Below are 26,712 nucleotides of genomic sequence, written 5' to 3' on the forward strand. Positions count from 1 at the left end.
GCTCAGATTCCGTCCAGAGGACAACTGGAGGTTAAGGCCTCCATTCCCAAACAAAATCACACCCAATATACCACAAATTTCAGTCCATGGGATCTCTCTCAGGAAGGAACTAAAAGAGAAAAACTAGTGAAGAAAAACAAAAAGAAGACCTACGGGGGAACTTCAGGAAGAGAGGTGGGAGACCGGTGGAAAAGAGATGGGTGAAGAGAGATAGGGAGATGGGAAACTCTCCCGGTTTATTTATCAGGCATATTACATATTTCCCAAATGTCCCTAGATATTTTTGAGCGAACTAGCTAGCCCCAGGGGCATTCTAGTCCAACTCGACATGACCTAAATCCGACGGCCACCGCGCCTCCTCACCGGTAGCCTCGCTCCGAAGCGATCTCACCGATGCCGCCACGTGCCATCCGTCCGCATCGGGACCTCCGCTCGGGTTTTGAGGCCCAAACCCGCGAAACCCGCCGCGAGTAGCGTACTCCATACGCTTCCCCGCCACTCGACACGTGTCACCGCCGTCCTCGACTGGCCGGCCCGCTAAGTCCTCCTGAGCCTCGCTCGACTCGCGTCCGCCGTCTTGACTTGGTCAACACGGTCACTCCCATGTACACTTGCACTTGTCGATGTCCCAGATGTCAGCCACTACGGCTGGTCACCCGGCCTCCTGGTCCGTCAGTCCAAGCCTCACGTCCGTCCTTCACCGCTCCAGGTCCATCAGCACGGCACGTCTCTACTTGACTTTCACCTCGCCGTCGACCACCGCCTCCGAGCTCCACAGCTGAACACCACAAGCCAAGAGACATGTCGCACACATAGCTTTCGCCATGGTAATGTTAGTCACCAACTCAACCTATTTGTGGATCACGTTGACAATCACTCATCACAAAACGAAACACAAGGGTACTTCTCGACCTTGTGTTCGCAATCTCCCCCTTGATGAGTGCATTGTCAACACACTCACACGAATAGCTTGAGCACAAGAAAAGAAAAAGAAGAGAAGAACAAAGAGTTCATTGAAACGACCAAAAGCCAAAGAGAAGCCAAAAACGGGTCATTTCAAATGAACAAAGCTTGATCCCCAAAGACATGGGCAAGGGCTCGACACGATCAAGAACCACAAAGCTAGCTCTCAAGAAGAGACAACGGGCTCAACACCACTAGCAAAGCTCAAAAAGCTAGAAAAAAAACTAGACCCTCCAGAAGAGGCAAAGGCTCAACACATCTAGCACAAGCAACTTAAATGCAACTCCCCCTAAGCAAATGCAATCTCTCTCCAATGAATGCATGTCTCTCTTTTTGTGTGTAACTTTCTCCCCCTTGTTGACACATGCACTTATCAAGATTTGCCCAAAGGAGTGCAACTCCCCCTCAAATCATGCTATGAATGCAAGAAATGCACAAATGCAGAAGCTTCAGGAGTTTAGCAATCATATTGAAAAGATGCTCTAGGTGGTGCTGTCATGTGTGTATAGCAATAAGTACAAGTGCTAGCAAATGCTCAAACTGATCAAGTGAAGCGAAATATGAAATTTAAGCATTTTTTATCAATTTTAAGCAATTGTAAGATGGAGTTCACCACTGAAAGTAGCACATAGCAGGTATAAGCAGGAAATCAACCTAGTGCTAACAAGTGTATACAAGGTGAACTACCCCAAGCAGCGTTCATACATCATGTCAAAGACTAACTGTAGACTTGTGTTTTCATCAAATTTTCATTTTATCGGAGTTTGCAGCATATCACAAAGTTTAGTCAAAAACATGTGTGAGTGCGAGAGGTTATCTGTACCATCAAACCAACTTATCGACCATGCCAAGCCTATGCCAGAGACAATCGCAAGCTTAAGAGAATGATCTCGGCATCCACTACAAGGCTCAAATTCATCCATAAGTGCAATTGGAAGCAGTCTCGATACCTTGACGTAGGACAGTACAGACCCATCTCGATCTTTTCTTTTCACTTAGCTTGATTTTCAATTTTTAGCACAAGAATTTACAAATTGTCCAAGAAAGTGTATAACTCAAAGCATGAGACATAGCAACCTAGCATATAAATGATAGCTCAAGTGATCTCAACACATCCTACACATGCTAGTTGCCAATCACAATGGTGAACAATTTTCAGATTTCAACAAGTTTATGTCAAGTTCACAAGTTATAAAACATGCTTAGCTCATAACATGCATCAAGTGATCAAAAAGAGCCTAAGCGACAAGCACCGTCATGTACATACAAGACATATCACAAAGAGCATAATCTCAATCTAAAAACATGAAGCTCAAAATGCTCTAATATACATGATGAGTCAGCCGGCAACCATAAAGCACCAGCATCTGCATTTGGGTGTCCGCCAGCCACGACAACCGCTCCTTAGGAGGAGGAAGCATCGTTGATGGACACTAGTTCTCCTGCAAAGTGTTGGATGACAGGCTTGCCTCCGCTATCACCGGTGCTTGAGCAGCTACCAATCACGCCGCAGTGGGGCGGGGCACACTGTGGAGGCTGAGGCGTGCTCCAGTGATATACCCCTAGGCGAGGATGTGGCCACCCCCACCCAACCACCGCGACGGGACAACCCATTATCGTGAATGACGGGGCGTGCCCACAAAGCCCTAGTGTCAACCCCTAGCTAGGAACACGACCACACCTACCAAGGAACGCGAGAGCTCCGCCACCAAGAGGTCAAACTGATTCACCGCAAATATCATACACAATGTGTCATCACCGCTGCTGCCTCGGCCTGATATGGAGGTACAACCAAAGTTGTTGACTTGTAGCAGGAGGATTGTTGCTCAGGCGTTTTCACGCGTCCTCACTTTGAAACGGGGAGATGTATTGGTAATGAAACGGATAGGCTACCTCGACGAGCAAATGAGGCCTCCAACCTTGTCTGGATGCCTATAGCAGCATCTTCGTCGACCGACTCAATCCTCGTATGCTGACACAATGCGATAACTCTTCTGAGACCCACAAGGAGAGCGACCAAGGCGCCACGCACACTAGCGCGTCTGATCGCCGATGATGGCTATGTAGTATGATTAGCGAGTAAATAGTTCATGATCTTCTTATGCTAGGGAGGGCAAAGCCGGTTGTATAACACTAACACTCCTACCCTCTAATGTGTTATGATCGTGGTGCGTCGTTGTAACTTTTAGTCTTTCTCGATCTGTAATTAAATAGAAATATAAAACAATAATTAATTACACAGTTCAGCTGTAATTTATGAGACAAATTTTTTAAACCTAGTTAGTCTATAGTTGGACAACAATTATTAAATACAAACGAAAACACTAAGATGCTCAAAACCAATTTTTTTTTTTGGAATTAGTGGCTATCGAATCAACTTTCCCCGACTACCAAAGTTCCCATCACAGACAGGAGGATCAGAGGACTGGGTCCTGACTCCTGAGTACTCCTGCGGTTATACTTGATGCTGATCATGTACGAGTGTTCAACGCTAAACGCGGATCTTTCTTCTAGATAGAACACGAGCCGCGACGGAACAACGACGGGGAGGCAGGAGTCATCGGCCGTACCCAACCTTTGCGTGGGAGCGATTGCCAAGATAGTCATGGTCAAGCACGGCTCTTCCGATCTGGTGCCGCCCTCGTCTGCCACCCAACCATCCGAGAAGACTCCCAGCCCGTTGTTGCCTTATAAACAGAGCCGAGTCCGGCGGCCACCGGACTACGGGAAGGAGGGGAAAAAAGAAACACTCGTCTGACTTATTCAGCCATGGCCCTCTGCTCGCTACGCCGCCACCGGCTGCCGCTGCCGCTCCTCCTTGCTGTCTTGTTTGCCGCTTCCCGCGGCGATCCTTCCGACGACGATTACAAGTACAACCCCTCCATATGCAAGCTCCAACCATACGCATGCGGCAAAGTGAATATCAGCTACCCGTTCTATCTTTCCAATGAAACGGCAGATGTCCTTGGCAACAGCAACTCCTCCTGCGGCTACCCTGGGCTGGCAATCGACTGTGTGGACGACAAGTATCCCACCATGCAACTTGGCAGCAGCAGCAGCGACACAGGCTACTACTCGTACAACGTGACGGGCATCAATTACAATTACAACAGCTTCACCATCTCCCTCGTCGACCCGGATGTGCTCGATGATCAGAGCAGCTGCCCATGGGTCGACCACAACGTCACCGTTTCGCCAACCTTGTGGCTGAGCTCAGAGTACACCGTTGGTTACCTCCTCTTCTTCGCCAACTGCTCCGTCGCCACCGTCCCTGGACAGCCTACCATCCAGCCGATTGCATGTGCAAGCGACGGTGGTGTAGATGATTATTCTTTTGTGATTCCTTCAGAGGTGCCCTACCAAAATTTATCGCAGGATTGCAAGCAAGTTACCCAAGTGCCGGTGCTTCAGAACGCCTCCCTGCAGATGAATTCGCAGTGGAGCACCAACGGGTATAGGAACGTTCTCAAACAGGGTTTCCAGTTGGAACTCAACTTGAGCCGGAGACCCGAAGAGTGCACCAAGTGCGAGACATCTAGTGGACGGTGTGCCTACAGCAGCGGTGGGGAATTTGAGGCTTGTCTGTGCACCGACGGGCGAGCGCACGGCCAGGAATGCACCAACCGTGACGGTAAAAGCCCTTTGTCTTGTATTACCTTCTCTATTTCCTTGATTCCAAATTGCTAAGGGCATCCATTGCTAAAAGAAAGAGAAACAAAAGGTACACAAACCTGTGGTGAAGGCGAGCAACCTTAGCACCCGTAAGAGAGACCTACTGCTACTAGGTTTCAAGAAAGGCGATTACAAAGGAACAAATTTTGCGACCACAGTGCTTGTAAGCGCCGCAACGCCCGCGGCCGCCCACTCCTCTCCTTCTGTGGTGATCGCGGCGACAACGCCATGCGTAGAAGACAACGTGCACCCAAATACCCTTGTGTTGCGCTCCTTCCACAACAACCAAGAAATCAGTAGTAGCAAGCTGTTGAAGAGCGGCCATGATGCCTGTTGATCCGCTTCCGTTGATCAATCCACCAAACACCTAGATCAGGGTCGCCATACAGCATTAGACCAACCAGTTGAAGGCGGGCTAACACGCCGAGCCAAACCTGACGAGCAAAGACACAAGCCAGAAACAAATAGCTCACCATCTCCACATGCTGATCACATAGCGCACACACATCATTGTCTTGCAGTCCATGGCGTTTGCAACGCTCAGTGATCCAAAGCCTCCGATGGAGGGCCAACGAAAAGAACATTTTATCCTTTGGCGGCGCCTTTGTCCGCCATAGTTCCCTAGCGCCGAGCAGCTTAGTGGATCCGGTGAAGAAGACACGGTAGTACGTTATTTCTATTTAGGTCTTGTTTAGTCGGAGGCGATAAATTTTACCGCCTATCATATCAAATGTTGGACACATGCATAAATATAGACTATTTACGAAATTAATAATACAGCTAGAGAATAATTTGCGAGACGATTTTTTAAGCTTAATTAGTTCATAATTGAACACTAATTGTCAAATAAAACAAAAATGCTACAATACCTGTTAAACTTTAATACTCCTAACCAAATACCCCCTTAATCATCTATTTATCTCGTTTAAAAGGTGTTTTGCCCGTCTGTGCCCATTTACCTTGAATATTGGCTAAACGACAAGTGTACGAGCATCCACAACCGTTTTGCATAATTGGTTTGGCAAATGAGGGAGTTTGCCAAGTCTCAAAAAAATATGGCAAAAGTGAAAAGAGGCAATCTCCAACGGTTTGGCATTAATCACTTGGCAAAAAAAGAAAATTATGGACCCACACAATTTTTTTGCCGAGCTTTTCTCCTCCCCGCGTGTCGGGTGAATGTTCGTGGCAAATTTATTCCCGCCGAGGCGCTGAGGTCACGACGTTTGTGCATGGCCGCTCGGAGTTTGGCGGCTGGAGTCTTTGCCGGCAAAAACGGTCCGAAGGGCATCGATGGAGTACCTCGCGTTGATAGAAGACTGATAGGCAAAAACACAAACAAATGGGAGGGCATCGATGGAGTATCTGGCGTTGATGGAAGACCGATGGGCAGTTCGTAGGAAAGTAGCGGCGGGATGTCGCCAAACTCACGCGACCTCAACCCGCAGCCGCGCGCGGACTTCGCGCCAGTTTCCCAATGCCAAGTGTGAAAAGGCTTGGCATATATGCCAATTCTTTCCCTCTTTTTGCCATGTTAACAAAATTGCAAAGTCCAAATGCCAAGCCGTTGGATAGGTGTTTTTAAGACTTTTTTGTAAATAAATGAATGCAAAGCCTATTTGCAAAACGGTTGGGGATGGTCTTACCATTTAGTATTTGACCGATTCTTCACCCAATCTGGACGCAATGTGTTGTGGAAGCTCTGTTCACCAAGACGTCCACAACTTGAAAGGCTACTTTTTACCAAAAAAAAAATTGTGAGTTGTTTTAAGAAGATCTTGGAGTACCTTTTAATGTGTTCCAATAAAAAAAATCCTTCTTCCGGATTGCAACGCCATTGATGCAGCGAGAAAGATGATGGCTCGTTAATCTTTTTCAAAAGCAAGTACTAGTTGTGCAATTGTTACTTCTCAAACTTCAAACCATTATATAGTTGTCTACCATTTGATTTGAAGGCAACTACGTACTTAAGCCTTATATACACGCCCCCTAGTTCAAACTCTTAGGTCTTAGGCCTTGTTTAGATCCAAAAAGCTTTCGGATTTTGACACTGTAGCACTTTTGTTTTTATTTGATAAACATGGTCCAATCATGGAGTAACTAGGCTTAAAAGATTCGTCTCGCGATTTACAAACAAGCTGTGCAATTAGTTTTTGTTTTCATCTATATTTAATGTTCTATGCATATGCCGCAAGATTCGATGTGACGAGAAATCTTGAAAATTTTTTGGTTTTTGAGGTGAATTAAACAAGGCCTTAATCGTTCTGCCTCTGATTAGGCATAATATATTGTAGGTCCAGTACTGTAAGCCCTCTAATATGTTTGTACATATGGTATTTCTGCCTACTTATTAGCCTATTTGCTTTGCAGGGCATCCAATGGGATATAAAATGTGTAAGGACCGGCTTCGCTTTCATCGTTCTCTCTTTAGTTGTTTATATTTATATGCTCATCTTTTACCAAACCTCCTTTTTAGTCTAATATGCCTAGTCAGTATCTATTCTCATCTAATCGGATAGATATATATATATAAGATAAAAGGCATGAAAATTAAGGGCAGCTCATGTTCTGAGATAAACAATTAGCAAACAAATATTTTATAGTCCATGGACCAATAAACACAATAGGAAATATATTTGTCAGTCCCTAGAAGAAAAAAAAAGTAAAACTATAAATAACTTTGCAAATTGGACAACGGATGATATGTCTTTTTGATGCAGATATTATTGCAAGCACATTGTCCCTTCTACTTCTGTGTCTACTTATCCCCGCACTATTCCTGGCTCGCAAATATGGTTTGCTCTGCATTAAACGGAAGGAAGAACCAATGATCAAGTCCTTTCTGCAAAAGAATGGAAACCTACATACAAAAAGATACACTTATGCAGAAGTAAAAAGAATGACAATGTCTTTTTCTGAAAAGCTAGGACAAGGTGGTTTTGGTGATGTATACAGAGGCAGCCTCTCGGACGGCGGTCAGGTAGCAGTCAAGATGCTAAAGGACCCCAAGGGTGATGGGGAGGAATTCATGAATGAGGTGTCCAGCATTAGCAGAACTTCACATGTCAATGTTGTTATGCTCATAGGATTTTGCTTGGAAGGATCCAAAAGGGCACTCATCTATGAGTACATGCCTAATGGTTCACTTGAAAGGTATGCCTTCAATAGCAACATGAACAACCAAAATTCTCTAGGTTGGGAGAAATTATTTGACATAGCAATTGGCATCGCTAGAGGACTTGAATATCTCCACCGCGGATGCAATACTCGCATAGTGCATTTTGATATCAAACCCCACAACATTTTATTAGATCATGATTTCTGTCCCAAGATTTCTGATTTTGGATTAGCCAAACTATGCCCAAATAAAGAGAGTGCCATTTCCATTGCCGGTGCAAGAGGAACAATAGGCTACATTGCACCTGAGGTTTTCTCCAAGCAATTCGGAACAGTCAGTAGCAAGTCAGATGTCTATAGTTATGGAATGATGGTCCTTGAGATGGTTGGGGCAAGGGACAAAAATATGAATGCAGATAGTGAATCTAGCAGCCAATATTTCCCTCAGTGGATTTATGAACATTTGGATGACTACTGTATCAGTGCTTCTGAGGTTAACAGTGAGACCACAGAGCTCGTGAGAAAGATGATAGTGGTAGGTTTGTGGTGTATACAAGCTATACCAACCGATCGTCCAACAATGACTAAAGTCGTTGAGATGCTAGAAGGAAGCACAAGTAATCTTGAGCTGCCACCAAAAGTGATCCAGATTTGATGATCAACAGTATCTTACTATTAATAATGCTATCCCCCCTCTCCCCTCCCAAAAATAATTGGAGGAAATGATATTCTTTATTCGCAGTGTTGCCTGAGGGAAAAGGCCTTGTTTGCTTAAGCTTATCAGCCGAATCTGTCAGCCATTCAGCGGTGTTTTTCTCTCACAACAAATCCGCATGCAGCCAAACAAACAAGACTCGCAGCCAGCATAATTTAATGCATTCATCGAAGTGTGTTTTTGGATTGTAAAAACTAACCAGCAATGGGAATCTTTTAACCGCAGTGTGCTCGTACAACCTTGTGTGATGGTATTAATGTAGGTTGCTACTTGCTACAAGTACAGCTCTCTTCTGTGCCAATATGCACAACTCATTGGACAAGTGCATTAAGATGCCTTCACATCCTTCGAAATACAATGCAAACAGCAAACTACATATGACAAGTAAAATCCCCGTTGACCACTCAGATCAGAACTACGTCGCATAGTTCATATATATAGAATACTTGAAATGATAATCGGACATCAGGGATCTATAGGCGCAGGGGTTACCTGTTGCCGAAGTCGGATTGGCCAAAAAGGAGCAATGCAGTCCAGAGATGCCAAAAGTCGGCGTCGGCCGAACTGGTGCTGCCGCCCCGCCTGGCCCAGATAGATTGCCTTCGCCTGAGTCCAGGCAGATATCGCCAGGCTCACCGGACTCCAGTGCCGCGCGGCTGCAGATGCGAAGCGGGGACTGGGAGCGAGAGGGATGCGGCGAGACGAGAGCAGACGAGAGCAGCAGCCAGTAGGTCGCCCGACGACATTTCTATCCTCGTTTTCTTCTTCACTACGGGCCGTGGGCTACTAGAAGAGGCTTTTCTTCTTCGTGGGCTACTAGTTGCTGGCCCATTTTACTTAGGCTTTTTTTAGTTTAAAAAAAAATGCAAAAAATTTCATATTCTCCGTCACATCGAATCTTGCGGCGCATGCATAAAGCATTAAATATAAATAATAAATAATAAATAATTATATAGTTTGTCTGTAATTTGCGAAAAGAATTTTTTGAACTTAGTTAGCCCATCATTAGACAATATTTATCAATACAAACGAAAGTGATACAGTATTTATTTTGCAAAATTTTTTGGAACTAAACAAAACCTTACTCTTGGTGGGTAAGGTATGGAAAATACGGAATGTCTTCCTGCTGACCTATCTATTTTGCAGTTTTTTTAAAAAAAAGAGCCTGTTTTGTTTTTCTTCTAGATGTAGACCTATCTGTTTTAGATTGAACAATGGAGAGCTGACCTAGAGGCGAAGCGACAGAGCCATCCCCATCCAATTTTCTCACGCAGAGAATAAACATGCGCACACGTCAGCTCTGTTTTACTACTCTTGGTGAACCAAGGCCTTGTTTAGTTCCGAAAAATGAAAAGTTTTCGGTACTGTAACACTTTCGTTTGTTTATGATAAATATTATCTAATCATGAACTAACTAGAATCAAAAGATTCATCTCGTAATTTACAGCTAAACTGTGTAATTAGTTTTTGTTTTCGTCTATATTTAATGTTTCATGCATGTACCACAAGATTCGATATGACGGAAAATTTTAAAAACTTTTTAAAGTCGCAAACAAAAGGTCGTCATATCAAGCCGACCGGAGGTGTTGGTCAGTGCTGAACTGCTGGTACAGTGGTACTTGGGCAAAAAAAAATGCCAGGTCAGCATGGCATGACCGCAGGAGAAGGCCTGCAACTCACAGAGCGGTATTACTAAGGCGTTGTTTAGTTCACTCCGAAATTAAAAAAAATTTCAAGATTTTCCATCACATCAAATCTTGTGGCACATGTATGAAGCACTAAATATAGAAAAAAAACAAAAACTAATTGCACAGTTTATCTGTAATTTACGAGACGAATCTTTTAAGCCTAGTTAGTTTATGATTGGACAATATTTACCATAAACAAACGAAAATGCTACATTACCAAAAATCTGAAATTTTTCCGGAACTAAACAAGGCCTAAATCGTACTGTATCACAAAGCGATCACATTTAACAAACTCTGGTCAAAAATTTTGACAAAGCTTTGGCATTTGACACCGTCCATAAGTCAATATTAACCTTCGTTCATCCTTCACGTGATCGCGGACGCTTACTGTTCTCCGTTCTGTACTGCTGTCATCGTCCACACAGCTGTGGCCGCTGAGTCTGCTAGCCGGACCTCTCGTGTTCACACGACGTGGCGACGGGCCGGCCTGGATTGTATAGGAACTGGTTATATAAAGCTCGCGCGCATTTTTCAGCTGTGTTCTACGGACTACGGAGTACGGAGTACTACTACTCTGCTATTTCGTGATGACGCGTCGTCGCTTCTTCTTTCTTGTAGTTGTAGGAGCCTGCCTGATCCATGGCTTCGGCACGCCGCGTGGGTGCTCTGCTGCGCCGTCCTCCGGTTCCTCCTCGTGCTCGGCTGCCGTCATCACGTGCGGCAAGGTCAACATCACCTACCCGTTCCATCTCCTCTCCGACGGCGGCGGCGCCTTCTGTGGCTACCCCGGCCTGGGCCTCGACTGCGTGGACGGCAACACGACGGTGCTCCGGCTGAGCACCAACAACAACACCGTGCTCACCATCAACTACCCCGCGCGCACCATGTTCGTGGTCGACTCCGGCATCGCCCGCGCGGGGTACGACTGCCCGAGCGTCGTCCACAACGTGACGGTCGCGCCGGGGTCTGGGGTGCAGTTCACCAAGTCGGACGCCAGCCTCACCTTCCTCGTCGGCTGCGCGGGCGGCGGCGGTGCCGCCCCGCCGTCGACGTGCCTCGACGGCTCCGCACCGATAGGCTGCGGCCTCAGCGGCGTGGCCGGGGACGGGGAGAGATCGTACGTCTTCCGCGGCGCCACCGCCACCGCTGCCGCGCTGCCGCCGGGAGGAAGCGAGTGCGCCAGGTCCTGCCGTGGCACGGTGACCGTGCCGGTGTACGCGGCGCTGTTCGACGTGCCGAGCTTGTCCAACCTGTCCACCAGCTACGCCAGGGTGCTCAAGAACGGGTTCGAGTTGAGCTGGGACAGGAGCTTCGACGCGCAGTGTGACCCGTGCGAAAGCTCCGGTGGGTGGTGCAGCTACAACAGGATGAGCACGGCTTCCGGAGGCGGCGGCCCGTTGGCGTTCAGTTGCATCTGCCCCGACGGACGGTCGACGCCAACTGACTGCGGTATGTTAGGTTTATTAGTACAGCCTCATACTAGTATTGTTTTTTTTACAAGTTTTACGAGACCCAGTTACACATACAGACGCTTACGAGTGCACACTTACCCCCTATAAACGCACGTACGCACACTCAGCCCTTACGAACATCTCCGAAGAACCGAGTTAAACCGACAAAGTCACCGTAGATGTCTTGCTTGTTGACCCAGATGATATGTGTGGTTGTACGGTCCCTACTATATCACATCTTGAAAGTTAGTTGGGTAAAGGTCATCTCTTATGGTTTTTCACACTACAAATTAAATCTATAACAACCCTAAATTATTCATTTTATACGAAGTCACGAGTCCAGAAGAAGTGCTTGTGCCATCCCATTGGTACAGTGGGCCATAAGCAAAATTTAGATGCTATATACCACGTGTTGAGCCTACTTGACACTGAGAGTAGAGGGTGTACATAGAGAGGCATTATCTTAGACCTAGGTGGAAACAAAAATTGGCAGCTATTTTTCAATCTAACATCAATGCATCACCCAGCAAGACTTTTTCTATCTTAGCTCAAAAATAAATGTGCTGAAACACAAAAAAAAAGTCCTCTCTCGAAAAGTAAAATTTCCTTCTTTTTCGGTTAAAACAGATATTTTTAAAATATTTTTTTTCAAAATACAGTAGATGCATGCACGTAGTAGACACAATCAGCTCACTAATTAAGCATGCGGATGCATATATTACTCCTAATGTTTTAAATTTAATAAAGCTTGTAAGGCTGGTTAGTATTTGTAATTAAGTTGTTCGATGTTTCATAAAATTTAAATAGTTGGAGCGTTTGGCCACTCCCGGTGGCCGGTGGTGGCCGGTGATTTGCTATCGTGGTGATTATCATGTGACTATAAGGGCATTAAACAGAAGCAGCAGTATTGCTGATATTTCCTAGACACTTTCAAAACAATTAATTGTTTGGTGTCGTCGTGACGGTGTCTATGAAAGTTGACCAGAAGCATCGAAACAAGAAACTCAAACAACTATAGACAAAAGATTTCTAAAATTCATGTGTTTTTGTGACAACTAATAACAATCTCCATCTACTTTCCACTGCAGGGCATGGTATCACAAGGAGGAAAATCAGAACATGTAAGAAAAACACACACTATTACATTCATTACATGTACAAACCTACTTTGAAAATTTCATGTATGTTGTATATATGTACTCACTCTGCATAGTGCACAAGTCCTAATATTACAAAATATTGAATCTTATTATTTGTTCTCACTGTCTATAGATGTAATAGCATCAACAACGAGTATGGCTTTCGTGCTCCTATTGTTTCTGGCCTATCTCATGCATCACAAGAGAACCTATGGCTCATTCGTCTTCTGGAGAAAACGATCACACATTTCTCCAAGAGTTGAAGCCTTCCTTCAAAGATATGGTTCTCTCCACCCAAAGATTTACTCCTATATGGAAGTGAAACGGATGACTAAATCATTCGCGCATCAACTAGGGCGAGGTGGATGTGGTGTTGTCTACAAGGGCAGTCTCCCTGATGGCCGCTTAGTTGCTGTGAAAATGCTAAAGGAGTTGAAAGGGGATGATGAGCAATTCATGAATGAGGTAGCAAGCATTAGCACCACATCTCATGTCAACATCGTGACTCTGCTAGGGTTTTGCGTACAAGGTTCCAAGAGAGCTCTTGTGTACGATTACATGACAAATGGTTCACTTGAGAGATTTATCTTCAGCAGGCACTTAGAGGACAAGAATTCTCTTAGTTGGGGCAAACTATTCGAGATTGTGGTCGGCATTGCAAGAGGACTAGAATATCTACATAGGGGATGCAAGACTAGAATTGTGCATTTCGACATCAAGCCCCACAATATCCTGCTTGATGAGAACTTTTGTCCGAAGATATCTGACTTTGGATTGGCGAAATTAAGTGTACAAAAGGAGAGTGCAATCTCCATTGGTGTAGCGAGGGGCACAATTGGGTACATCGCACCGGAGGTTTTCTCTCGACAATTTGGAGTTGTCACTAGCAAATCTGACGTCTATAGCTATGGGATGATGATTCTTGAGATGGTTGGGTCTACAAGAACCACAAATAATAATACTAATTGTGAGAGCACCGATGAGCTCTATTTTCCTCTGTGGATATATGATAATTTGGATCAGTACTGCCTTGATGCTTCTGAAACGTCTAAGGATGACGGTGAGGTTGTAAGGAAGATGATTGTTGTTGGGTTGTGGTGTGTACAAGTGATGCCCATCGACAGGCCTTCAATGAGTCAGGTAGTTGAGATGTTGGAGAGTGACCTAAAAGACCTTCAGTTGCCGTCGAAGCCTCTTACCCTTTCTTCATAATCATGAGCAGAATGCACCCGAATTTGCTATTGCTTGTGAGCTATAAACTTTGAGGTTGTATATCCATCAAAAAATGGGCAATATAATATAAATGTGAGGTCACTCATAGAATTGCATGGCTAGTATATCCTTCGATTTTTATATGTCTTAGAGTGAACTCTTCTTTTTCTGTTTTTACTCATATGTTTCTACTCTAATGTCTGTTGCTTTGTTAATTAGTACTTGTTGTCAACTTGTCATCATAAGTAGTTATTCCATAACGAGCGATCTGCGTGTTATATCTCTTTTTATTGGTCGGTTAATGATATAACCTCAAGCTATATATATGTACCTTGGTGTAATAGCTCATATTATCATGTAATTCACTTCACCATAGGAATCCCTCAAGCTTCACTTCGTCCTTGGCACATGTTTGTTGTGCTGTGGATCTTCTCCTTGCCGATGCAGATGTCGTTTAGAGCAAGTATTATAGTAGGTTGTACGCCGGCTAAATGCTGAGGTGAAAGAGAGAATGGAGGAGAGAGAGAAGCAGGCTATAAAGCTTACAACCAACTTAGGCACACGAACCAAGAAACTTTGTGTGAGAGATAAGTGGGTCATATATTAATAGTGAATAGCTAACTATTGTATGGGTGGGCTGGAAGAATGCTACAAAAAATCTTACAACTAGCAAGTGGACTGTATAATTAAATTTGCTCTTAACAGTTCTCCAACGCTAGAGTCGTTGTTCCCGAGTCTCCCGAGACCCCGACTGCTATTTGAGGTGCGAAAGGGAGTGCACGAAGGGAAAAGCGCCAATGGAATGCAGGGCGGGGGCGACTGGCAGGACACGAGGCGAGGTGCACCAGATTTTCTTCACCATGCGTGAATGAAACACATCCTTTCTAGTCCGGTATCGCATGGTTATTTTCCATGATGTAGGAAACTGCCCATGCAGTTTCGCCTTGCATGAAAGATGAAACTTGTCCCCCCTATCTATCTCTCTTTATTTTGCAAATAAAATCTGCGTTGTGACTAGCCTAATGCTGATGTACGGTGAATTTATTCTCGTTTCTGTTTGCTAGCTGGTTACACCGCTGTGAGATAGTTGAGCCGCAACAGTTGTGGCAGCACTCGGCTGGTGAGCAGTCAAATGAAAGAATCGAGGGAGGAAGGAGTCGCGGGCGTTGGCGCGGGCTAAGCACAGGCGGATGAAAACCATGTGCTAGATAGGCGTAAAACACGCGAGTGACGTATAGCATTTCTGAAATGAAATCATTTGGAAATGTGTCACTTTCGTCTTGTACAAGGTCGCCTGTGGCTCGTTTCTGTTCGCTAGCTGGTTACACCGCTGTAAGACAGTTGAGCCGCAACAGCTGTGGCAGCACTCGGCTGGTGAGCAGTCAAATGAAAGAATCGAGGGAGGAAGGAGCCGCGGGCGCTGGCGCGGGCTAAGCACAGGCGGACGGAAATCATGCATGGAAACGTGTCACTTTTGTCTTGTACAAGGTCGTCTGTAGCAGCACTCAGGCCCTGTTTAGATCGGAGATAAAAAATTTTTGGCTGTCACATCGGATGTGTCGGAAGGATGTCGGAAGGGGTTTTTAGAAACTAATAAAAAAACAAATTACATAGCTCATCAGGAAACTACAAGACAAATCTATTAAGCATAATTAATTTATCATTAGCACATGTGAGTTACTGTAGCACTTAAGACTAATTATGGAGTAACTAGGCTTAAAAGATTCGTCTCACGTTTTTCAATCAAACTGTGTAATTAGTTTATTTTTTTTATATACATTTAATGTTTCATGCATGTGTCCAAAGATTCGATGGGATGAACGAAAAAATTTTGGGTGGGGAACTAAAGAGGGCCTCAGACCTTGTTTAGTTCCTAGAAAATTTTATAAAACTTTTCATATTTCTTATCACATCGAATCTTGTGACACATGCATGGAATATTGAATATAAATTAAAAAATAACTAATTACACAGTTTATCTGTAATTTGCGAGACGAATCTTTTAAGCCTATTTAGTTTATGATTGAACAATATTTGTCACATATAAACGAAAGTGCTACAATGTCCATTTCTAAAAAAATGTTGGAAGTAAACAAGACCTCAGCTGGTGAGCAGCCAAATGAAATCATTTGGGAAATGTGTCACTAGTCTTGTACAAGGTCGCCGGCCTGGCTTTTACACTGTCACAGTAGCAGTTGTTTTGTAATGTCCATCAATCCATAACTCAATCCAAACTCAGCAGCTTCCATATGTCCGCTTGTCTCCTGACAACTCCATGAACTACAGCACTAGAGACAGCGAAACTAACCGAGAACTTCTATGCGAGTCTTGCCACTTCCGAAGCATTTGGCTCTTTAATTTCTCCATGAAAGCACGCAATCTCTTACCGCTCAGCTTAACAATATACTACGTGCGTATGCTAATTAAAATTGTAGCGCAAGCCGTGTGCCACCTTCCATTCCACGATGCCCAACAAGCTTTCGCTCTCCGCTTACCTGCTCTGGGCCATGTCCGTGCTCGCCGCGGCGGCCTCAGACGATGTCAGAATCGCCGTGTACTGGGGCCAGGACGCCAGAGAGGGCTCGCTCAGGGACGCATGCAGCACCGGCCTCTACGCGTACGTTAACATCGGCTTCCTCTCCACGTTCGGCGACGGCCGTGCCCCGATCCTCGACCTCGCTGACCACTGCGACCCGCCGTCGGGTGGCTGCGCGTACCTCGCCACCGACATCGCCTCCTGCCAGTCCACAGGCATCAAGGTGCTCCTCAGCATCGGCGGCGGCACGCTCGGCGGCTACAACCTGTCCTCGCCGTCAGACGCGCAGGGCGTGGCCGCGTACATCTGGGACAACTTTCTCGGTGGCACCAGCACCGGCACCGGCACCGGCACCGGCGCACCCCGCCCGCTCGGCGATGCGGTGCTCGACGGCGTCGACTTCGACATCGAGGCCCCGTCCCGGTACTACGACGACCTCGCGCGGAACCTGGCGTCGCTGTACAGGGGCGACGCGCGGGGCAGGACGTACATGCTCACCGCGGCGCCGCAGTGCCCGTTCCCGGACGCGTCCCTGGCGGTGGCGCTCGGCACGGGGCTGTTCGACCACGTGTGGGTGCAGTTCTACAACAACCCGCCGTGCCAGTACGCCCATGGGGACGCCGGTGCGCTGCGGAGCGCGTGGCAGCAGTGGACGACGAGCCTGCCGTCCGCGACCGTGTTCCTGGGCCTGCCGGCGTCGCCGGAGCCGGACGCTGCGGACGGCGGGTTCGTGGACGCGGACACGCTCGCCTCGCAGGTGCTGCCGGCGGTGGAAGGCGCGCCCAACTACGGCGGCATCATGCTGTGGAGCCGCTCCTACGACAAGGACACTGGATTTAGCGTGAAGCTGCAGGGCATCTTGCAAAACCGGAACTCAGATAAGAAAAGGAGAATCTGTACGTGGTCACTCTTTGTCAGAGATGACTCATTTGACAGTTCAGTTTCGTGCCGTTTTAATTTTAACTCCCTGTTATCTGTGTGCAGATATAATAGTAGGAGCAGCTGTCGCTGGCGTTTTGCTGCTGTTCCTGCTTATTTGCGCCTGTTTCCTCTGCCACAAGAAGTACCGTGGCACGCCACCTCCTGAGGGATCAGAGGCCCCTCCAGCTCCAAAGATAGAGCCACCTCAGTAGTGAGACAAGAGATCTTGTAAGGAGGATGATCATAGTTGGGTTGTGGTGCGTACAAACGGCACATACGAATCGGCCTTCGATGAGTAAAGCCGTCGAGATGCTGGAAAATAGCAGCATGGACTCGGAGCTGCCAGTAAGGAACTCTTGAGGGATAAAAGGCATGGTTGTAACTCGTAGTAACATTGTTCATATCATGAGAAGTAGTGCATCCATGGTCTTCAAGAAAGAAATTTCTGTAAAATATTTTTGTAGAAGAGCTCAAATGGTGTCGCTGACAGAGTACAAATGGTTCCAATTACCCAATCCTACAATCATATATGCTGTATGATAACCCTTTACAGCGGCACTGACTTAAGAATTAGTACTGCGGTTACGAATGATTGTGCAATGCAGACGAAACTCAAATTGTACACTAACCTTTTTAAAAATTGTACACCAAATCATTGACTGTGCTCAAAGCCTCAAACTGACGCTTCGTTTAGTTCACCCCAAAACCAAAAACTTTGATTTTCCGTCACATCAAATACATGCATAGAGCATTAAATATAGATGAAAACGTAAATCACGAGACAAATCTTTTATACCTGCCATAATTGGACAATGTTTATCAAATAAAAACGAAAGTGCTACATTGTCAAAATCTAAAAAAAAATAGATCTAAACAAGACCTGAATTAAGCCTCCATAGTGTTGATGTACGAAACTTAGGGTGATGATCATGGATCCCAAAACGCAACTTTTCAATGCTCTATAACTAAATATTTCCAGATTCCTTAGAATTTGCTATGAAACCATGAAGAGTTAGCTATTTATTTATCATGCGTTCACAAATATCAATGAAATAGAAAATACTTTCAAATTTGCAATGATATATCAAAGTTTTTTTTTTCATATTATGACTTCATCATTTACCAAAACAAAATCAATTAAATAGACATGGAACTGTAGAAGCAAACTTAAGTTTTTATATCTTTTAACCATGATGAACCATGATCTTAATGCAACAATTTCATAAGGCCACATCAGTATAACTGAAATATCTTCCGACAACTATTTATGTGAATTTCGTATATAAAAACTTTGACAGCTATGGAATTGTAAGGATACAAACCGATAAAATGAAGCAGAGGAAACACAGTGACATAAAAAGCATGCTCACTGCAAACCCTATATTAAGACCAACCATAGTAAATGTTACAACCAGTGTAACAATAATAATAATGAAGCAAACACTGCTTGTTATAAATAACATCTACTGAAACTACTGGATCAACAAAATAACATACAACCTAGATGAAAATATATTGGATTGCTCACTGATTGATAGATACTAGTTAATCTAGATGCGCAGGATAATCTTTACCAGTCTAGCACCATTCCATATCAAACGGCAAAAGCTGTAAAGCACCCTGCTCTTGGCGCCGGTGCGGTATCGTCCTTTGTTCATGCAGAAGTACATGAGCTGCTCCAGCGTGCAGCAGCCGAGCATCTGGCCCAGGAAGAGGAACAGCCAGTTGATCTCTTGCTTGTCGGCCGCGATCTCCGGCCACATGGCTCCCCGGTGCCCGCACGCGTCGCAGTCCGGCAGCGCCGGGAACTCCCACGCCTTGGGCGCGCACCGCACCTCTTGCACCGCGCCTGGACAAGCAGGTTGCCCGCGTCGGCGCGTGGCCTGCGGCGGACGGCGCGGTTGACGCGGACACGGACGCGCGCGAACAGGAGCCCCCCCAAACCTAGCACCTGAATCCCCGGACACGAACGCGACAGGCGTGCGCAATCCTCTTGCCATCCCGAGAGCTGATGATGTACCTACGCAGCTCGGGGTTCTTGCTGTACCTGCACAGGCACGGCTTCTGCTCCCTGAGCTTGGCGCAGCACTCGTCGGACGGGGCCGCGGCCAGGATGAACGCCGGGACGCACGGGCGTAGCGCCAGCGGGTCGCACCTCGCCGGCGCTGTCCTCGACGCCGCGCGCACCACCGTGCAGCAGGGAGCGGCGGCGGCGATGACGGCCACGAGGAGCAGAAGAAGCTGCATCCCGTAAAGCTTCATGGCTCGTTGCGGGACAGTGTTGCTGGTTCCCTGGTTGTGTGTTGCTGCTATCGCGGCTGGAAAAGCAAAGGATTGGAATGGCTTTGGGGCCGGGCCAGAAGAGAGGGTGGTAGGGTATTTGAAGGGGGTTTAGGGCCGCATCCTCGATTTGGGTCGTGTCGGGAAGTGTTGCACCGTTGCGTAAACGCTACTGCACGGTCGTTCACATGGCTGCTTGGGGTTTCTGAATTCAGAACGACTTTTGATTGATGCGCGCAGCATGTACACGTCTCGGTAAGTTTTCTTTAGCAATGGTGGTGATTTATTTCGATTCACATGGAAAATTGGTGACATCAGTTCGATGGTGGCAAATGCAATGCGACACCTCCCACGAGTTGAGTTTGTACGAGACAGTAAACAAGCAAACAAATTTAACTACCCAACACGACCTTGACCGGACACCACAAACCACAGCAGACCTCCAACTCCATGCTCTCCGTTCATCTTATTTATTCGTGCCTAGCAGCAGCGGGGGCGTCCGTGCGTGCCCGACGGCCGGGGCTAGCACGGCTAGCAGCTCGGGACGGGGACCTTGCAGGCGGTGAACACCCTGCGCTTGTGCCTGGTGTCGACGAGGCGCTTCAGGTTGGCGTCGTCCTTGTACCGGCACAGGCAGTTGGGCCCGTGGGACTTGAGCCTGACGCAGCACGCGGACGTGGGCGACGCCTTCCCCGCGAACGCGCTCGCGCACGGGCTCAGCTGCATCACGTCGCACGGCGCCAGAGCCGAGAAGTCGCCCGCGGCCCCGCTGGCGAGGATGCCGACCACCAGCACCGCCACGAGGAAGAGCACGGCCGGCCTCATCGTCCCGACGATCCCGGCGGATTTTCTCACTGGACTGCCAGTGGATTATTGGGAAGCCACGAACGTCGCCGGGAGCTTTTGTAGGCGCCTGGTTTGTAGTACGTACGGTGGATTAGCAGGTGAGGTGAGGTGAGTCACGATGTGAGCATGCACAATCGAGCCCAGTAGTGTCCGTTGCTCCGTTAGGTGAAGCACGCCGGATTAACGGGCTTGTCCTTCTGATGCCTTCTCGCCAGTCATCACGATTCTAACAAGGGTTAAGGTACTAGGTACGTGCACATCGTGCGAACGTATTGTTGAGTAGTTTTTCAGTTAAACTTTTGGTTATGTCATAGTCCTGTTCCTGTACTATATCAAGTGGGAAGCCAGCAAGATCGTCTGGTTTTCGACACGATAAATGATCTGGCAAACTTCTGAAAACAAACTTGCTTCTTGTCCCTAACAACGAGTCCACCCATTCCTGAGGCAAAGTATCATTTGTTGGAGCGACACTTGCCGCGGATTCATTTATTCCCTTCGACAGTTCAATTCCTATCGATCAAGCTATCCTTTTCTTCACAGCCTATGCCCCCCTGAGATGATTATATTAGCATTTTCGGATGGTTATAAAGACGAGCTTTCTGCAATATACCGATCAGATGAACCAAAATAACAGCTTCTGCGTCCCTAACCTCGTATAGACATGCATCCGAATTTCCCAAGCGATCATGGCAATGGACGAGTGGGCGGCCATAGACACAAATCGATTCATAGGCTTCTCGGTGGAGGGAGAGGTACGCTGCTGTTTTCTGTTCTTTCTGGGAAAAATAGGCAACGATTTTAATCATGACCCCCCCAATTATTGTTTGTGCCTCGCAGCCGCGGACATTTTGCTGTGGAAGGACAGGAACTTGTCAGCAGGTGTGCTTGTTGGGGCCACGTTGATATGGTTCCTGTTCGAAGTTGTTGAGTACAACATTATACCGCTGATTTGCCAGATAGCCGCCCTGGCCATGCTCGTGATCTTCATCTGGTCAAATGCTGCGCCCCTCTTGAACATGTACGAGGTTCCTTTTCTCATGAGAAAAATGCGTGCTTAGAGAAATTTCAAATGCCACAAAGGCACAAGAAGCACAATTCAACTAACCAGTTTTGCGTTGCAGAGCCCCTCCAAGAATCCCAGAAGTCATCATCTCTGAACATGCCTTCCGACAAGTAGCACAGATCATCCATTACAAACTGGCACACACTGTGTATGCTCTTTATGACATTGCATGCGGGAAGGATCTGAAGAAATTCCTCTTGGTACATTACAATCAGTTAATTTGCTGCCTTTTATGAGAAAAATCATGTGCCAATTGTTACAGTGCCAAGATAGAGAATACTGCAAAGATCCGAAATGTGTGATACTTGGAATTTAAATTAAACCTGCACATAGAAAAGCATGGAACAGCTATGCCATTACTTTGCCAATGCTATTCGACAATCTAATAGAATTTTGGGAAATTTACAACACTGTAGTCTTGCACTAACAATGTTCTGTTTCTAATTCTAAGGTGGTCGTGTCACTGCTAATATTGTCCGAGATAGGAAGTTCTTACAGCTTCACAAGTCTACTATATCTTGGTGAGTAGCGCAGAAAATAGTGTTTTTTTATAGCAAGATAAACATACAAGACACCATACAAAACCAGTTGTGACTATACATTTAACAAGTCTTATATTTCTTCCACAGGATTTCTCTGCGCCCACACTTTGCCAGCATTGTACCAAAGATATGAGATAGAGGTTGACCACCTAGCCGCAAGGGGTAGTGAAGACATCAAGAGGTTCTACAAGAGGATCGATTCCAATTTCCTGAACAAAATACCAAGAGGCCCTGTCAAGACAAAAGTCAAATAAAATATACTTCCTATGGATACATCAATAGTTCCCTTGAAAGGATGCATGGATGGACCTATCATCATTTGCAACAGAATGTGTGAACACAATCCCACAAATGCGAAAAAGTAACTCCATTTGAGCTTGGAGAATTCAGATCTAACTGCTACCATCCAAATGTACCTACCAATCCGTGATACAAGCATATTTTCATGACTTCAACAATCAATATGAAATGGACACTAATGTTGTAATCTCAACAAAGCATATGTTACCAAGAACTGTGTGGTGATTTCTTTTTCTATTGTGAGACCATGGGTTTGTTTTTTTTTAAGTACAAGTGTACAACACAAAAAAAAGGGTCCAATATGGGCTCAGAAAGAAAAATAGCTAACATTACCTGATTCATCATTCAATGTCTTCTCGCATATAAAATGCTGGCACTATGTGTTTTACTAGCATACATGTGGAGTCCTTGGAATTAAACATTGCACAAGTTATATGAAAAGATTCATTTGTACCTTCTATGGTTGTGGAGAATCATCCCAAATCTGCTGTAGTATATGACCATATTTGATACATCAGAGCCCATGGCTCTTTCTTATTTCAGTAGATGAAATATCTATGCGAAACATTTCCTCCGGAATGGAGATGAACATGTCTCTCAGCTCTTCTGGAATGTCCAAATCCTCAAGGACCTTAGACAGATACCATATATAGTATCAGATGACCTCTTTTATTTCCTTTTTTTTCAAATGTGTGTAAAGAAAACATCAATGCTAACCCATACCTTGAAATCTCCTTCCATCTTTCGGCCACCAACAAGAAAAGTGGTACCTGTGCTTTTACATTCGAGAAGTATCTCCAGCATTCTGTTGTAATCTCCTCCGTAATACTTAGGCTACAATGAGTAAGCTTAGTTTAGTTAGACAACAAAAATATCCAACTGTCAATTTACTTATGCTGCATGAGTAAGCTCTGTTAGCGAAGGCAATACCATAATATGCTCAAAAGTAAGTACAAAGTGCTGACAGAAACCATAAAAATGAAAGAAACTGCAAATAGTTTCTTACGTTAACAAGCCTTGCTGCAGTGTCTGCACCAATTATAAAAGCACTTCCTGGGAAAAGTTCCGCTTTCTTATAGAAGTATGGCTGGTTAGATATAATCACATTCTTCCCTAAAGTAGAAATAAGATCATAGTCATTGAACACTGGACGGAGTTTCCCAACCAAATAGATACACTATTTCCTAACCATTTCTACCTTAGAAAAAAATCAGTTACTCCTTCAAAAGCAGTAAATGATAACTGATGACAAAATAAACATAATTTCAGTAAAACCAAAGATGGGTTGCCCAATTTGTCAATCACTATTTCATAGTTTAGTAAAAATAGCATTTGAACTATCAACTATGTTTACAAGCTTGGCATGACAACCTGGTTAGAGTTCTAGCAGTATAGCAAAATGGAAGCCATGTCATATAACTGACAGCGTACATGGCACAGGGACATACCTGCTTTTCTAAATTGCTCAACACGTCTCTTAATTTCTGCAATAGATAGTGGAGGTTTATCGGCATTAATTGCTGATATCTCAAAGAATGGAAGCCCATCATCACACATGCTACAATAAGAGGTTTCATGAAAGATGTCAGGCAATTTACTCTTTCATAGGTAGAAACAGCAAAAAAGGTAAACATAGGCACATAGCTATATGAAAATAGTGTTGTGCAACCAAATGCCCATTATCAAAACATACTAAACCCTCCCTTTGATTGGTAAAACTTTCTCTGACAAATCACATATCATTTCCACTTTAACACGGTACTACTTTCTTTGGCATTTTTGGCTTTTATATTTCTCCTTGCTAGTATTTAGCATGATGAAATCAACAGTACAATTTTTTTTTATCTACACTTCTAGATTTACAGGGAGAAAATCAAACCTTGATGCAACTTCCAACAATCTAAGGTGACCATCATGCAAGGGGTTGAATGAACCAGGTAGAATTATTTTTCTGCTGAAGTTATTTTCCACCGGAGCTGCATTGAAGAAGAGCAGCGTGGTTCAAAAAATGAAGGAGTTATAGGAAAAGATAGAACCCACAAGACAACATAAACTGATTTCATGATGAAAATGGAAGAATTCTAGAATGAAAAACAGAGCAACTGTGAGTGCTAAATATACCAGCAAAATTATAGACTTTCATGCAAACTTGCCCATTAATAATTTGCTGGAGCTCTTGATCTTCATCAAATTCCTCTATGCTTTCTTCTGGAATTTCAGGTTCCTGAATGTCTGACTGAATGGTTGCAGAAACTCTGCAGGTATGTGCTATTGCCTACAACATGGTGAACTCTTAAAATGAGCACTATCTTGGGGCAATCCTGATATGATCACATGTTCAGGATTGGTTGCTTGTATTTGTTGATTTATGAGTTCAAGATGTTCAACTTGATCAAAATTACCAGTGAGAACATGTAAGTGCAGTACATAACAAACCTTAAGCAAAAAGTAGCTTGAAACCTTGTCTTCTTCCTCTCTGCTCCGTAAACCCTGGGTACAATATGATACCATGAGGCAACACAGTATAAAAATATACTGGCATAACATTGCTAATTTTACTGCAAATTCTGACCCCGCTGATATTAAAATAGACTACTAGAGAGCAGCAACTGTTTAAAGAGTAAGAAAGGAATAACAGTACTAGTACCTTTGACAAGGTAACATGTGATGTCCTGAGGCAATTATGTGTCCACGTTGACACATAAAACCTGTTTGAAAACAATAATCAAATATTATATAGTGCATAATCAAGATCCACTGACTCCTCAAAGGATGAGAATTTTGTGCCACACACCATGTGCTCAGGTTCTTATGACCGCATCTCAAACCACATGCTAAGTCAGATTTTCTAGCATAACCACTATTCTAGGCTGGTCAAGGGGTGAGTTTGTGAGCAAGGCATACCTATGGTCACCATGTTTTGGACGTGAGCTTGCCAGTGACCCAGTAAATCCGACACCCATAACTTGCAGACCTACACATACTCCCACTCATAGCTTCAAAATTTATAGCAAGGATAGATGATGTTAGGTGCAAACAATGCAATTCTACAAATTACATACTCATGTGCATAATGATCAAATGCTGGGAAGTTAGATAAGCCCCAAATATACCTGGTCCAGAAAGCTTGAGTGCTCGATTGTACGCAGCCAGCGCCATGTCCTCTGCAGCCTGCTTGCTCGTGAATTGCAGGGGCATCTGGCCATTAAAGCAGGGTCAGTGCGAGCTCCCCATTAGCCATCCGAAAGTTACTTCTTCGACTGTGAATTTGCAAGTGGAAGCGCTAGCGCAGAGTGCTCCGGGACCGGGAGTGCCGATTTGGTTACCTTGCCAAGGAGCTGCGCCATGGAAGCCCTGGAGTAGGGCACGACTACCTCGAGGACGGTGCCCGACGCGCCGGGCACGGACAGGAGCCAGCCGAGCGCCTGCGCCGAATGGGGGTGCCCGGTGCCAAACAGTTGGAGTAGGCCGATTTGACGGCAAAATTACATCAGCATCACGCGCGTGGGCACTGAGAGAAGTGTTGGTACGGATACCTGAGATGCGCCGCCGGCGAGGTAGATGACGGCCTGGGAGCGAGAGGAGTGGATGGCCTCCACCACCGCGCGGACCCAGCTCTCCATCAAGATCCCCGGTGGACGCAGTCTGCGTCCGAGTTGCTTTGCTACGGGACGACGGGGAATTTGTCCGGTTCCTTCCCCAAACAACAAACAGCACTGTGATCTGATTGACCCCGTGGATAATAGGGTCTCTCGAAACCCCGTTTACGCAACGGGCTACGTAATGCCGACCCCAGGCCCCCAGCCCAGGGCTTTTTCGCTGTGTGCCATTATAAAAGATGCTCAATTCTTCTGTGTCATTAAAAAGTTCGCTGCTTTCTGTGTGACCAGACACTAATTTCTTTTGCCCTGTGTGCCATTCCGTTGCCTTTCTGTTTGTTTTTGGCAGTTTGGGTGCTCTGACGTGTGGGACCGGGCTGAGAAAAAGACCACACTGCCCTTTCGTTGGTTAAGTATGTCTGTTTGACCGATGCTGACCGCCGCCGCCCCCAGTCTCCCAGTCACTTGGGCTTCCACTCTCTCCTCGCTCGCAACCATCTCTGCTGAGGCGATACCCTAGCGGTGGTGGCGCAACCCTAGCGGCGGCGGATCCGGCGGCGGAGCGAGGTGCGGCGGTGGAGAACGAAGCGGTGCTGGAGGATGCGTGCTTGGATTTGACCCCGGTGGATCAAGAAGGACGGCACAAAGCCGCCATGGCGTGGAACGGCGGC

General features: G+C 45.7%; 7 protein-coding genes across 9 annotated transcripts; 4 read left to right on the forward strand and 3 right to left on the reverse strand.

The window, feature by feature from the left end:
• On the forward strand, positions 3,733-6,940 carry LOC8063088 (LEAF RUST 10 DISEASE-RESISTANCE LOCUS RECEPTOR-LIKE PROTEIN KINASE-like 2.7). The gene is made up of 2 exons (XM_021456292.1): positions 3,733-4,594; positions 6,927-6,940. The coding sequence occupies exons 1-2, from the start codon at positions 3,733-3,735 to the stop codon at positions 6,938-6,940; spliced, it is 876 nt and encodes a 291-aa protein (XP_021311967.1).
• On the forward strand, positions 6,769-14,079 carry LOC8063089 (LEAF RUST 10 DISEASE-RESISTANCE LOCUS RECEPTOR-LIKE PROTEIN KINASE-like 2.4). Its single transcript, XM_002456133.2, has 6 exons — positions 6,769-7,026; positions 7,353-8,389; positions 8,727-8,758; positions 10,688-11,601; positions 12,692-12,724; positions 12,876-14,079. Exons 1-6 carry the CDS (start codon positions 7,011-7,013, stop codon positions 13,952-13,954), a joined length of 3,111 nt encoding a protein of 1,036 aa, XP_002456178.2. The 5' UTR covers positions 6,769-7,010; the 3' UTR covers positions 13,955-14,079.
• On the forward strand, positions 16,080-17,897 carry LOC8063090 (acidic endochitinase). The gene is made up of 2 exons (XM_002456134.2): positions 16,080-17,386; positions 17,475-17,897. The coding sequence occupies exons 1-2, from the start codon at positions 16,420-16,422 to the stop codon at positions 17,621-17,623; spliced, it is 1,116 nt and encodes a 371-aa protein (XP_002456179.1). The 5' UTR covers positions 16,080-16,419; the 3' UTR covers positions 17,624-17,897.
• LOC8068043 (non-specific lipid-transfer protein 2) lies at positions 18,754-19,750 on the reverse strand. Its single transcript, XM_021457937.1, has one exon. It carries the CDS (start codon positions 19,671-19,673, stop codon positions 19,356-19,358), a length of 318 nt encoding a protein of 105 aa, XP_021313612.1. The 5' UTR covers positions 19,674-19,750; the 3' UTR covers positions 18,754-19,355.
• LOC8068044 (non-specific lipid-transfer protein 2) lies at positions 19,952-20,516 on the reverse strand. The gene has a single exon (XM_002458299.2). It carries the CDS (start codon positions 20,514-20,516, stop codon positions 20,223-20,225), a length of 294 nt encoding a protein of 97 aa, XP_002458344.1. The 3' UTR covers positions 19,952-20,222.
• LOC8068045 (reticulon-like protein B9) lies at positions 21,129-22,786 on the forward strand. The gene is made up of 5 exons (XM_021458015.1): positions 21,129-21,289; positions 21,375-21,555; positions 21,659-21,800; positions 22,052-22,121; positions 22,230-22,786. The coding sequence occupies exons 1-5, from the start codon at positions 21,199-21,201 to the stop codon at positions 22,394-22,396; spliced, it is 651 nt and encodes a 216-aa protein (XP_021313690.1). The 5' UTR covers positions 21,129-21,198; the 3' UTR covers positions 22,397-22,786.
• On the reverse strand, positions 21,918-26,178 carry LOC8063092. 3 transcript variants are annotated; one of them, XM_002458300.2, is made up of 13 exons: positions 25,979-26,178; positions 25,769-25,867; positions 25,556-25,640; positions 25,347-25,416; positions 25,090-25,150; positions 24,879-24,932; positions 24,564-24,717; positions 24,322-24,418; positions 23,891-24,000; positions 23,449-23,555; positions 23,166-23,276; positions 22,897-23,073; positions 21,918-22,351 (listed from the first exon to the last, which is right to left on the reverse strand). In XM_002458300.2, exons 1-12 carry the CDS (start codon positions 26,063-26,065, stop codon positions 22,957-22,959), a joined length of 1,152 nt encoding a protein of 383 aa, XP_002458345.1. In that variant the 5' UTR covers positions 26,066-26,178; the 3' UTR covers positions 21,918-22,351; positions 22,897-22,956. The 3 variants fall into 3 exon arrangements, with proteins under 3 accessions (XP_002458345.1, XP_021313688.1, XP_021313689.1); XM_021458013.1 differs by having other exon boundaries at positions 21,918-22,373; XM_021458014.1 differs by lacking the exon at positions 25,979-26,178 and having other exon boundaries at positions 25,347-25,438; positions 25,769-25,964.

Source organism: Sorghum bicolor, chromosome 3 (assembly GCF_000003195.3).
Source record: "Sorghum bicolor cultivar BTx623 chromosome 3, Sorghum_bicolor_NCBIv3, whole genome shotgun sequence".
Classification (NCBI taxonomy): domain Eukaryota; kingdom Viridiplantae; phylum Streptophyta; class Magnoliopsida; order Poales; family Poaceae; genus Sorghum; species Sorghum bicolor.